At 37.8% G+C, this 14,624-nt stretch overlaps 1 protein-coding gene across 2 annotated transcripts in view; it reads right to left on the bottom strand.

Annotated features, from left to right (window-relative positions):
- Positions 1-231: 231 nt before the first annotated feature.
- LOC117398055 (zinc finger protein RFP-like) overlaps positions 232-14,624 on the bottom strand; it is a 35,276-nt gene continuing 20,883 nt past the window's right edge. Inside the window, exons 11-20 of one of the 2 annotated variants that reach the window (XM_059016814.1) lie at positions 13,966-14,001; positions 10,785-10,820; positions 5,586-5,621; positions 5,475-5,501; positions 5,152-5,187; positions 4,369-4,401; positions 4,246-4,272; positions 2,228-2,254; positions 2,115-2,141; positions 232-1,424 (exon numbers count right to left, since the gene is read on the bottom strand). In XM_059016814.1, the coding sequence (XP_058872797.1) occupies positions 904-1,424; positions 2,115-2,141; positions 2,228-2,254; positions 4,246-4,272; positions 4,369-4,401; positions 5,152-5,187; positions 5,475-5,501; positions 5,586-5,621; positions 10,785-10,820; positions 13,966-14,001 (806 nt within the window). In that variant the 3' untranslated portion in view covers positions 232-903. The remainder of the gene's footprint in view (positions 1,425-2,114; positions 2,142-2,227; positions 2,255-4,245; positions 4,273-4,368; positions 4,402-5,151; positions 5,188-5,474; positions 5,502-5,585; positions 5,622-10,784; positions 10,821-13,965; positions 14,002-14,624) is intronic. The other variant, XM_059016813.1, reaches the window with a different exon arrangement.

Raw genomic sequence — 14,624 nt, 5'->3', positions numbered from 1 at the left:
GATAGTGCAGTTCTCCTGTCACAGTGTATGGAGAAGTTGGAATCTTGTGAAATACTGTAGCCAGTTAGGTTTAATGGAGGTTTAATATAGAGGTGCAACTACAATGGCTCCAGTTTCTTCCTAAAACAGCAAACTCACTGTATAAAACACATATTAGAAACCATAGTTCTTACAGTGTAATTTGTTATATACATATTATATGCCTCCGTAACCTGGTGACAGAAACACAACTCAACACAAAGAGGTTTAATCAAGGAAAATATTTAGATCGGTTCCAGAACCCCAGTCTTTTGGTATTTAACAAGAGGCCAGCATTTTAGACATTAACACATAATAAAAATGATTTCAGTTTATTATAAATCAGCATCCATATAACTACTGGGGAACCATATTAGCATTGCACTGTGCACTGCACCCTGTGCAACAATGATATTCCTCCCCACCTCCACATAATCCGATCAAGCAATCAGCCCAGAGGTTCAGCGTTGCCAAAAACATTGTTACAAAAACAAAACAATATTTCACCCATGCTGAACAATCAGCTCCTCCTTTATACATATGGTCAGGCTAAATTGGCAATTAATTAATTAATTAATTAATTAATTAATTAATTAATTAATTAATTAATTAAGCTTGACCACATTCCCACATGCTTTAAGGTTCCCCTCCCGTCAGTCAGACTAACCAAGCCAGCCAGGTGAGAATGAGGCTTGACTGGTTAGTCTGACCTGATTGAAAGGGATCTCAAATTAGTCTTGCATTTAATTAGCAATTTAATTTTTATACCTGAAAATTAAAAACTATAAGAATCTATGTTTAGCAATTTAGCTAAGTTGGATTTTCAAAGGTCCTCTATCGTGAGACACTGAGCTGAAGATGGGACTGACCTCAGTAAAGTTGTCTTTACAAGTTGGGATTGCCATCACCAGACTTAAATCTGGTGATTTTCAAAGGTCCTCTATCGTGAGACCCTGGGCTGAAGACAGGATAGACCTCAGTGAATTTGTAGTTAAAAGTGTGGATTTCATATCTCGTACTACCATCATAAACATTGTAAAATGATAACTCTCCTTTCTGATAGTCCAGAATCATCCCCACTTTATAGAGCTTGTGTTGCAGTGTAAGAGGGACTAGGGACTGGCTCACAGCTTCATACATATTTCCTTTCCACCGCCTCAGAAGCCAGTAGCCCTCCTCTGGTTTCTCAGGTATGATCTTCTCATCAAGGTATGTGGAGATGCCCAGAGCCCAGTAGCCCTTCTCCCCCACCTCCACCTCCCAGTAGTGCCTCCCGGAGGTGAACCCCTCCCTGCTCAGCACACTGGGCCACTCTGCTGATCCCTCCCCTTTGAATCTCACTTGTGAGCCGTCCGGAGAGACTGTGAGGCTGGGGTTGGCTGTGTCAGGGTTCAGGGTCACTTTAGCTGATGACAAGGAACAAACAGAAAGCATTGTTTTGTATAGTAACATGTTTAAAGCAGAATATTAATAATAATAATAATAATAATAATAATAATAATAATAATAATTATTATTATTATTATTATTATTATTATTATTATTATTTATTTATTTATTTATTTATTAGCAGACGCTATTATCCAGGGTGACTTGCAATTGTCAGAAGATATCACATTATTTTTACATACAATTCCCCATTTATACAGTTGGGTTTTTACTGGAGCAATCTAGGTAAAGTACCTTGCTCAAGGGTACAGCAGCAGTGTTCCCCCACCTGGGATTGAACCCACAACCCTCCGGTCAACTGTCCAGAACCCTAACCACTACTCCACACTGCTGCATCAAGGATATATGATTACATGGCTACAGTAGGTCTTTCAAGTTAGCTCTAAGCAGACACTTCACTTTTTCTCATGTATTCAAAGCAGTAAAGGTACTGGGAGAAAAGCATTTACAAAATAGAAGAAATTACTTGAAAACAGTTGTCTGGGTATTGTAATTGATTTAAAAAATGAATTTGTATATTTTCCATATGTACATATATACATTGGAACAGTCTCAATATTGCTAGCCTATGCTTTTATTATAAAAATAATACAAGAAATATGTGCAATAAGAATTCAGTACAAATGGATTTAAGAATTGAAACTTACCTTGAGCTTTAACTATGCTACTCCATTCTGAAATGAATGAAAACATAGATGAGAAACTCAATCAGTATATTCTCATTACTGTAAATGAACAAATACAGATTTACAGTGTTTACCTCTTTCTGCAACATATCCCACTGCATCTAAATGGAAGAAGATAGTGTTACAAGTTGAGTGAATATTGTAGGGATTTCCCATTCTAATAACCAGATAATACATTTCCCTCTGAATATGTTTAATTAATTTAACCAGCATGTGACACGATGGCTCGTGTGGTGACGTCAGACCAGGAACTGAATGACACAGAGTTGCTGGAGTGAATTCGCTGTTGCGCCGGTTTATTGTAAATCAAAGGTTTTAACACACAAAAAAACACCGGAACAAACAAAATGGCACGTTGGCCAAAATAAATAGACATTAGAAACAGACAGTGGACGAACCCCAAACAAGGGACTTGTCTCACATCTCTCGTTCCTTTGCCCTGAACACACCAACCCCGGTGCGTGAAACACTGGCTCTTTTATGGAGCTGTACCAAGACTCGATTGTTAATCAATCATTCAATTTGAATCTCGGCACAGCTGCACGTGAACTACTTTGTGCACTCCTCGTGCTCACATACTATTACACATTTTATCTGTATGTGAAGTGATTGTGCAATCGCCATACCTAAATACAAATATTCACTTTAACACTAGAAGGACCGCGGAAGGTCCTTTTGGTGGTTTTCGGTTTTAAAATTTAATTTTCTCCACTCTTGTAACACATATGGGGCTGTCCGTTCATGTACCTTTCTGTCCATATGTATTAAATATTCTCACAAAGAATGAAATGTGGGAGTGCAGAAATAAAGGAGATATATTATTATTTATTTCTTAGCTGATGCCCTTATCCAGGGCAACTTACAATGGTTACAAGATATCACATTATTTTTACATATAATTACCCATTTATACAGTTGGGTTTTTACTGGAGCAATCTAGGTAAAGTACCTTGCTCAAGGGTACAGCAGCAGTGTTCTCACCGGGGATTGAACCCACGACCCTCTGGTCAAGAGTCCAGAGCCTTAACCACTACTCCACACTGCTGCCCCTACATTATACCTAAAAGCCCTGGCAGCAGTCACATTGACGGCCAGACAGATAATAATTGCATTTTGATTATACAGAACGATATTCTACTTTATTGTGTTTATTTACTAGTCCGCAATGTATTTAGCTGTAATTAGATTAGTCTCTACTCTCTGCCTGAGTGAATAACTGACTATTGTTTTTCAATCAGCCTTTTCAAACGCTGGTGTCTGCAGGGACAGCTGTGCCCTGTGCAGAAAGGCGGTGTGTGGAAAGTGCACTGCACATGTGGAGAAGAGCATTATCTGTGTTGATTGTAAACAGACTTAGACTCAAGGTATAGGAATACCCTTTTGTCTATAAAAGCAGAAAAAAATAAAAATAAATGTGACTTTTTTATAACTTGTTGTGCTGCTGCGCTTCTGTAAAAAGTTTTGTTCTAAGTTTATCTACATTGCTCTGTTGCTTTTGTGGATCTGATAATAAACCGATTTCTGTTGCGTGGCTTTGATTTGTAAAAAAAATGTTCAGATATATTATGCTTTGGTTGTTCAGATATTTATGTGACGTAGACAATAAAAAAAAGTGAATTACATCTGACTGTTTCTCCTTTCGTTATAATATTTACAGTGTTTTGAATAGAGACGTCAGAAAGACTGCTGCAGGGCTTTTAGGTATGAGTAGATATCTCCTGTCCTTCTAGTGTTAAATCACCTGTGCTAATAACCCACACTCCATGCACAACTACATACACAGATATAAGACAAAATAAGCACAGGGGAGGGGCACCCTGCCACACAGCATTGGATCACTTTATACAGTTTTCTGTATAATGCATACATACTAGCATTCAAATGGTAAAATAATTATATTAGTCCAATAAAAAAATTAAAATAGACACAAGATAGTTCAGGATTCAGAAATGGCTGGGACAAAACTAGTGTGTATAAACACCATTCCAGGTTTGCACTGCCCATTTCCAAATCAGCTAGCTGTCTTTCCATGTAACATATTAGTACCTAGTTAATCAATATATGAGAAAATAAAAAGAGTTGATGTCCTTACTGAATTTCTTTCGAATTTCATCACAATCTTGAAAAGAAGCAAAGAAAAATATTCATTATTGGAGCAATAATACAAGATGATTATAATGTGATGAACTCTCCTCGATCACTCCAATGAACTCACCCCGTTTCAAGTCAATCGCCTTTCCTAAACTTTCTAAAAACACAAAATAAAAAGTTTAGCTTATATAATGTACATACTTCATTCCTAGGGGTAGGATGAATAGCTGAGGTCAAAATAGTGAGTTTAAAAAATATGAATAAACTATGCATTTCATAATGCCTGGTTCACTGCTGATAGATACACAGTTTTGTAACACTTTGCTGTTTGTCACTAGATTTGAACTCTGCTTGGAATTCATTATGTATTAAAGTTCTAAAATGTCATTTCAATGTTAATGGATTGCACTCTCGTCTATCTAAATCATCACGCTTCACAATTACTTTCCATTTCAATTCATACAGCTGAATACAATGAAATATTGACATCGCTAGTTCACTAACAAAAACATGACTATTCACTGCTACCTGTAATACACCTACCTGTATATTCCCTGTATTACTGCAAATTGATACAATATTATATGAGTTACAAGAACTGACAGGTAAATAGAAAAATAAGTACAATTAAATGAATATATCTGGACATTCTCCTCCTGAAGTCCATCACGTTTTAGAAATTAAAGAGACACAAACATTTCTCTTTTGGTACAAAGATTTTACAAGTTTTCTACAGTGACTGTGTCTGATTGTGATGACCTAAGTTGTGAAATCCTGCACACTTTCAAAATCAAAGCAGTGTATTGTGTGTGGATCAAACCCATTTCTGTAATTACTGCCCCATAATCCACTACTAAATGGGATTACAATATCCTATAATCACTACTGCCCCTTAGGCCTTACTTACCATGTTTGCCTTGCTTTTTCTCTTTTCTTAAAGCATCTAAGAAAATAAATTATTAAAAGTTTCAACAAAAATGTCTGTTTTATAGAAGGCACTTTAGCGCTCTAATAAAAGCTGAATTGGTTCTTTTAAAATTAATGCCGATGTCTTTTAAAAAGCTGCTATTTGAATTTTTACAAAATATCATTAAAAAAATCTTAGTATATTAAAAAGCTGTTTTACAAATTTCCATTGTAAGCTTCTGCTTCTTTTATAAAATATCTAAAACAGAAAATAATCAACTTTAAACATTTGAAATTACAAATGAAAAAATGAGTGAATGTTACCATATTTCTTCTGAAGTTCATTTAATTCTAAAAAAATAAACAAAGAAAGTTTTGTTAGTCGAGCTACTTGAGATTCAATAAAATCATTAATCTGATTATTACTGAACTCACCCCTCTGCAATCGCTGGTTATTGCTTCTTTCTGTCTCTAAAACAGAGAATTAAAAGAGAGTTTGTATTTCAGATCAATATAATACAGATTCAACACTAGGATTTTGTGTTTGTATACATTATTGAATATATTATTGAATCAAGGTTACACATTTGAAATTATAAGACAAAGGATGTTAGAGATGCCAAGACAGAGAGAGAAATGAACATTACCAAGGGAGCTAAAACCAATTCCAAAAAGTTTTTTTCCAATATTATAACAGCAAAAGAACATTTAAGGAAGAAGTAAAATGTCTAAGAGATACAAATGGCAACATCAAAGATGAAGAGAAAAAATGCAAATATATCAAATGATTACTTTTCACAAGTTTTTACAAAGGAGGATATGGACAACATGCCCCACATGTCGACCTGTTCCTATCCAGTTTTAAATAACTTTAGCATAACAGAGGCAGAAGTGTTAAAGGGACTAGGAGCTCTTAAAATAAACAAATCCCCTGGGCCGGATGAGATCCTCCCAATAGTCAAAGAAATGAAAAGTTATTTACAAACCGCTAACCAAGATCATGCAACAGTCTCTTGACACAGGGGTTGTACCGACAGACTGGAAAATAGCAAACGTAATACCGATCCACAAAAAGGGAGACAAAACCGAACCAGGTAACTACAGACCAATAAGCCTGACTTCTATTATATGTAAACTTATGGAAACTATAATAAGATCCAAAATGGAAAATTACCTATATGGTAACAATATCCTGGGAGACAGCCAGCATGGTTTTAGGAAAGGGAGATCATGTCTAACTAACCTACTTGACTTTTCTGAGGATGCAACATTGAAAATGGATAACTGCAATGGATAACTGCAAAGCATACGACATGGTCTATTTAGATTTCCAGAAAGCTTTTGACAAAGTCCCGCATAAAAGATTCATTCTCAAACTGAACGCAGTAGGGATTCAAGGAAATGCATGCACATGGATTAGGGAGTGGTTAACATGTAGATAACAGAAAGTACTGATTAGAGGAGAAACCTCAAAATGGAGCGAGGTAACCAGTGGTGTACCACAGGGATCAGTATTAGATCCTCTGCTCTTCCTAATTTACATTAATGTCTTAGATAGTGGTATAGTAAGGAAACTTGTTAAATTTGCAGACAACACAAACATAAGGAGTGGCAAACACTGTTGCAGCAGCAAATGTCATTCAAAATGATCTAGACAGCATTCAGAACTGGGCAGACACATGGCAAATTATATTTAATGGAGAAAAGTGTAAGGTACTGCATGCAGGCAATACAAATGTCCATTATAAATACCATATGGGAGACACTGAAATTGAAGACCGCAGGCACCCTGCCAGACTACAGGGGTCGCTGGTGCGCGGTGAACCGGGGACACCCTGGCCGAATGGGACAGGCTGTCATTGTGAAGAGACCTGTGTGGTTTTCAAAAGGTAGTATGAAAACGTTAATGTTTTGTGACTGGTAAACAGCTTAGCTGTCCAGTGTGTTAGTTTAGGGACAATACAAAGTTTAGTTAGTACTCCAGGTGTGAGTTAGGTTTTTGTTTATTATGTTTTCTGTTACATCATAAAACGGCACAAAAGTGCTATCAAACTTTCAATTTCAGTGTCTGGGTCTGCTTAAGGGGCAAACAAACCTTTAAAAACAGTGAAATCTTTACTGCATTATTTTACATAATTATGTACCTGTCTCCTATATACTTTATTTTATGCAAAATATGCCATATACAAAATTGCTATCCTTGCACGACGAATTAAGAATATTTCATCTTCACCACACCTCTTTTCTTAAGATTTATTTTTAATTCCTTTCTCTGCTTCTCTGTAGTCATTTTCATCAGAACAGATTATTTTTATCCTTATACCCAGTCCTTTAGGAATTGCTCTTTTAGTATAAATAAGATGTGCAGATGACATATGTAGATGCATGTCAGTAGGCTTCAAGTAAAGATCTGTTTTAATAGATCTATGATCAAGTTTTACCAAGGTGTCTAAGAATTCAAATTTCAGATTTTGTCCACCTTAAATCCACCAAAATGTTAGGGTGGATATCATTTGATAATTTATGAAAATGTACAAGAGATTGTTCTCCATGTGTCCATATTCCAAATATGTACTCCACATATTTCATGTATTTGAATGGTTTCTTGTCTAGTTTACTCAATAACATTTCCTCGCATTTGCCCATATACATGCTTGCAAAATGCATGCCTAATTTTCAGCCTATTGCTGTGCCATCATTCTGTTTGTAAATTATATTTCCAAATGCAAAATAACTATATTGCTCATATTTAATATTTCTTCCATAGGTATCATGTTCTTATCTACTCTAGGGGACAGGGATTTTACATCCATGCAACATAAAATGGTGTTCTCTGGAAATTTAACCTTTATATTATTAATCCTTTTCAGAAAATGTGTTGTATCTTTAACATAGCTAGGTAAGCTTTCAACATGTGGCTGCAGCTGCCTTTCAGCTATTTCTGCAATAACATATGTTGGGTTATGAACTGTGCTAACAGTCATTTGCATTGGATGTTTTTCTTTGTGCATTTTTAGGAGCAAAAATAGATTGAACTATTGCCCTGACATCCTTACACCACCGGGCCATAGTCTCCATCTGACATGTGATTGGTTCACATCACTGTCACTCCCGCCCCTTTTCAAAGGAACAGCTTTCACCTCCACTCCTCAAAACAAGAGCAAATGGCTGAATGTAAAAAAAAAACAGCTGAAGAGCGATTCTGTGACCCAACAGAAAATAAATGACAAAACATACTACAAAAGAAAGATGCTCCAAACACTAAAATGGTGATAAAATGTCACTGTCACTGTTTTCTGACTTTTTGAAATTCAACTCGACAATGTAAACAGATATGATGGCCAGGATCTAAACAGTATTATGTGCAGCAGCCAGCAAACCAGACAGAGAGCTGTACGCCAAAAACAACGTTTAACTATGGGGTATGAACTTCAAAAACATTTTGTTATTTATTTATGTTATTTATTTACTTATACTGTATCAGCTATATTTAAACAAAATATATAAAGTCATGTTTACTCTCCAACCTTGCTTCACTTTCTTCCTTGACTGATTCATATATTAAATATGTACTGCAGACTAGACAATTAAATGCTCCTGAGGAAGACTATTGTTACCTCCTGCAGCTTCGGGCATTATAGCCCCCTGTCGGTAACAATAGTCTTCCCTCGGTGCAATAATTTTCCACTATGGCCCTCCTCTCCAGTCAATACTTACTATAGATATATATATATATATATATATATATATATATATATATATATATATATATATATATATACACACAGTACTGTGCAAAAGTTTTAGGCAGGTGTGAAAAAATGCTGTAAAGTAAGAATGCTTTCAAAAATAGACATGTTAATAGTTTATATTTATCAATTAACAAAATGCAAAGTGAGTGAACAGAAGAAAAATCTACATCAAATCAATATTTGGTGTGACCACCCTTTGCCTTCAAAACAGCATCAGTTCTTCTAGGTACACTTGCACACAGTTTTTGAAGGAACTCGGCAGGTAGGTTGGCCCAAACATCTTGGAGAACTAACCACAGTTCTTCTGTGGATTTAGGCAGCCTCAGTTGCTTCTCTCTCTTCATGTAATCCCAGACAGACTCGATGATGTTGAGATCAGGGCTCTGTGGGGGCCATACCATCACTTCCAGGACTCCTTGTTCTTCTTTACGCTGAAGATAATTCTTAATGACTTTCGCTGTATGTTTGGGGTCGTTGTCATGCTGCAGAATAAATTTGGGGCCAATCAGATGCCTCCCTGATGGTATTGCATGATGGATAAGTATCTGACTGTACTTCTCAGCATTGAGGAGACAATTAATTCTGACCAAATCCCCAACTCCATTTGCAGAAATGCAGCCCCAAACTTGCAAGGAACCTCCACCATGCTTCACTGTTGCCTGCAGACACTCATTCGTGTACCGCTCTCCAGCCCTTCGGCGAACAAACTGTCTTCTGCTACAGCCAAATATTTCAAATTTTGACTCATCAGTCCAGAGCACCTGCTGCCATTTTTCTGCACCCCAGTTCCTGTGTTTTCGTGCATAGTTGAGTCGCTTGGCCTTGTTTCCACGTCGGAGGTATGGCTTTTTGGCCGCAAGTCTTCCATGAAGGCCACTTCTGACCAGACTTCTCTGGACAGTAGATGGGTGTACCAGGGTCCCACTGTTTTCTACCAATTCTGAGCTGATGGCACTGCTGCTCAACGTTGCCCGTTTCTTTGTGCTTCTTCAAAAGAGCTTGGACAGCACATCTGGAAACCCCTGTCTGCCTTGGAATTTCTGCCTGGGAAAGACCTTACTGATGCAGTATAACTACCTTGTGCCATGGTGTATGACTTTTGACAGTAAACTGTCTTCAGCAACCTCACCTTGTTAGCTGAGTTTGGCTGTTCCTCACCCAGTTTTATTCCTCCTACACAGCTGTTTGTTTCAGTTAATGATTGTGTTTCAACCTACATATTGAATTGATGATCATTAGCACCTGTTTGGTATAATTGTTTAATCATACACCTGACTATATGCCTACAAAATCCCTGACTTTGTGCAAGTGTACCTAGAAGAATTGATGCTGTTTTGAAGGCAAAGGGTGGTCACACCAAATATGGATTTGATTTAGATTTTTCTTCTGTTCACTCACTTTGCATTTAGTTAATTGATAAATATAATCTATTAACATGTCTATTTTTGAAAGCATTCTTACTTTACAGCATTTTTTCACACCTGCCTAAAAACTTTTGCACAGTACTGTATATATATATATATATATATATATATATTATAGCAAAAAGGCATTTGTGCACTACAATGCTTAATATTGAAGAGGTGCTGACCAGTATAAGGTAATTACATGCAACAAGAAGTGAAGTCTCTACTGAAAAACAAAAGTTCAGAATTCTTTCAGTCAGACTACCAGTTTAAACGGCTTACCAAAAAGTTTTCGTGGAGACGTTCATGGTCGCACTCTCGTCATTTTTCTTCAAAAGGATTAATTATTTAACTCCTGCTCATTTATTTTCTTAATAAAATGTATATTTATTAATTTAAAACCATGATTGTAATTATATACTGCAATATCACTGTATTACCTCTGCAGCACTTATTTAGTTTATTATTAAACTTACCGTTTACAGATTGATACCCGTCCTCATTTGAAGGGTCTAAATTAGAAATTGGAAAAAAAATGATAGATTACAAATGAACCCGTTGATTTATCACATTATTTCCCTTTCTTTACAGCACATGTTGTAGATTAAACATACAGAATATGGAACAATTCCCAGTGCAAGAGCACACGCTTGCAGTGGAGTCTCATGGTGGATATGTTATAGATCTATTCATTGTGATTTGGATAGATCGACTACTTATCTGTCAGAGTTGAATAGTCGCCACTTTAAAAAGAATAATAATACATCATGTACAGTCAATGCTCATTAAAATGAACTCAGATTAGACACATTTACTGATACTACTAATTTTCTACATGGTCCCAACCAAAGTTTGCAATCGCTTATTGAAAACGGCTTCTATAATAACAATTCTAATTTCAAATTAATTTCCTGTTAGTGCAAATTATTTTGGAGTGCTCCACCCCCAGGGAAGACAAATTTGAATAAAAGGAATCGCCCTAGTTTGAACAGCTGAGTGCAAAGGATGATGGGAAGTGTATTTCCGTGCATCCAGATTAGTGCCTCTGTTCTGATTTTGAGTGGTGTTTTGGGACTATAGATCCTACGATGCATTTTGAGTTGCCATCGTGCTCACGCATCAATGCCATTTCCATGTAGCAGCGCAAAAACAAAAAATAACATGCACTATCCTTGCAGACAAAAGGTCTATGAACAGCAAACTGGTTGCAGGGTACGGTACACTTAACTCCCACACTTCAAACACAACATTTTACCAAATCTCTCATCCTTGACCTTTATCATATTAATATGAAGATGAACAAATATTGGAAAATAAAAAACAACCTCTAAACTTATTTACAAAAATATAGTAAAATAAATACAGCTGTATCATCATAATACATGCAGCTGTATCATCATAATACATGCAGCTGTATCATCATAATACATGCAGCTGTATCATCATAATACATGCAGCTGTATCATCATAATACATGCAGCTGTATCATCATAATACATGCAGCTATGACATGCTCGTGCAGTTTCTTTAAGCACCCGTCTCATTTACAATTACTAACAACACCATTTATTTCTCCACGCGCAACTGCAGTCTGTGCCACGTCATATGTGACTTACAGCTAACCCCTAAACCTAACCCCTACCCCTAAACCTAACCCCTAAACCTAACCCTTACCCCTAAACCTAACCCCTACCTCTAAACCCAACCCCTACCTCTAAACCTAACCCCTACCTCAAAACCTAACCCCTACCTCTAAACCTAACCCCTACCTCAAAACCTAACTCCTACCTCTAAACCCAACCCCTACCTCTAAACCCAACCCCTAAACCTAACCCTTACCCCTAAACCTAACCCCTACCCCTAAACCTAACCCCTACCTCTAAACCTAACCCCTACCTCTAAACCTAACCCCTAAACCTAACCCTTACCCCTAAACCTAACCCTTACCCCTAAACCTAACCCCTACCTCTAAACCCAACCCCTACCTCAAAACCTAACCCCTACCTCTAAACCTAACCCCTACCTCAAAACCTAACTCCTACCTCTAAACCCAACCCCTACCTCTAAACCCAACCCCTACCTCTAAACCCAACCCCTAAACCTAACCCTTACCCCTAAACCTAACCCCTACCCCTAAACCTAACCCCTACCTCTAAACCTAACCCCTACCTCTAAACCTAACCCCTAAACCTAACCCTTACCCCTAAACCTAACCCTTACCCCTAAACCTAACCCCTACCTCTAAACCCAACCCCTACCCCTAAACCTAACCCCTAAACCTAACCCTTACCCCTAAACCTAACCCCTACCTCTAAACCCAACCCCTACCTCTAAACCTAACCCCTACCTCAAAACCTAACCCCTACCTCTAAACCTAACCCCTACCTCTAAACCTAACCCCTACCTCAAAACCTAACCCCTACCTCAAAACCCAACCCCTACCTCTAAACCCAACCCCTACCTCTAAACCCAACCCCTACCTCTAAACCTAACCCCTAAACCTAACCCTTACCCCTAAACCTAACCCCTACCCCTAAACCTAACCCCTACCTCTAAACCTAACCCCTACCCCTAAACCTAACCCCTACCTCTAAACCTAACCCCTAAACCTAACCCTTACCCCTAAACCTAACCCCTACCTCTAAACCCAACCCCTACCTCTAAACCTAACCCCTAAACCTAACCCTTACCCCTAAACCTAACCCCTACCCCTAAACCTAACCCCTACCCCTAAACCTAACCCCCACCTCAAAACCTAACCCCTACCCCTAAACCTAACCCCTAAACCTAACCCTTACCCCTAAACCTAACCCCTACCTCTAAACCCAACCCCTACCTCTAAACCCAACCCCTACCTCAAAACCTAACCCCTACCTCAAAACCTAACCCCTACCCCTAAACCTAACCCCTAAACCTAACCCTTACCCCTAAACCTAACCCCTACCCCTAAACCTAACCCCTACCTCAAAACCTAACCCCTACCCCTAAACCTAACCCCTACCTCAAAACCTAAACCCTAAACCTAACCCCTACCCCTAAACCTAACCCCTACCCCTAAACCTAACCCCCACCTCAAAACCTAACCCCTACCCCTAAACCTAACCCCTACCCCTAAACTTAACCCCTACCTCAAAACCTAAACCCTAAACCTAACCCCTACCCCTAAACCTAACCCCTACCCCTAAACTTAATCCCTACCTTGAAACCTAACCCTCTAAACCTAACCCCTACCCTCTAAACCTAACACCTACCCCTAAACCTAACCCATACAACTAACTCTGTCACTAATAAACAAACTGTTACTATTATTTCGACACTGTTTGTTTCACACCCTCTAGCGGCCTCCAGTGGCTACTACATCTGACGTTCACCGCCTGAACTGAAAGGTAATACACAGTAATAAGCAGTCATATTTTGTCCTATTCTGAAGTAACTTGGTACTGGGACTAGTTACGTAAACAGCTCTGTATTCTACACAACTGTGCTGATACATGCTTTAGACAAAAGAGGTGATTCAAATTTGACACTGTGTTTGGGTTGCAGTTTTGCTTCAGTGTACTAATGCAAATCTCTCACTGTTTTTGTACTGTATTGAATAGTGCAATATCATTGTATTACCTCTGCAACACTTATTATTTTGTTTATTATTGAACTTACCGTTTACAAATTGATACCGGTCCTCATTTGAAGGGTCTAAATTAGAAATTGGAAAAAAAAAAATGATAGATTACAAATGAACCTGTTGATTTATCACATTATTTCCCTTTCTTTTACAGCACATGTTGTAGATTAAACATACAGAATATGGAACAATTCCCAGTGCAAGAGCACACGCTTGCAGTGGAGTCTCATGGTGGATATGTTATAGATCTATTCATTGTGATTTAGGTAGATCGACTACTTATCTGTCAGAGTTGTACAGTTGCTACTTTAAAAAGAATAATACATCATGTACAGTCAATGCTCATTAAAATGAACTCGGATTAGACACATTTACTGATACTACCAATTTTCTACATGGTCCCGACCAAATTTTGCAGTCGCTTATTGAAAACAGCTTCTATAATAAGAATTCTAATTTCAAAATAATTTCCTGTTAGTGCAAATTATTTTGGAGCGCCCCACCCCCAGGGAAGACAAATTTGAATAAAAGGAATCGCCCTAGTTTGAACAGCTGAGTGCAAAGGATGATGGGAAATGTATTCCTGTGCATCCAGATTAGTGTCTCTGTTCTGATTTTGAGTGCTGTTTTCGGACTACAGATCCTATGATGCATTTTGAGTTGCCATTGTGCTCACGCATCAATGCCATTTACA

This window comes from Acipenser ruthenus, chromosome 54 (genome assembly GCF_902713425.1).
Source record: "Acipenser ruthenus chromosome 54, fAciRut3.2 maternal haplotype, whole genome shotgun sequence".
NCBI lineage: Eukaryota > Metazoa > Chordata > Actinopteri > Acipenseriformes > Acipenseridae > Acipenser > Acipenser ruthenus.
Note: the sequence above shows the minus strand (reverse complement) of the source record. Positions and strands in the feature narration are given on the sequence as shown.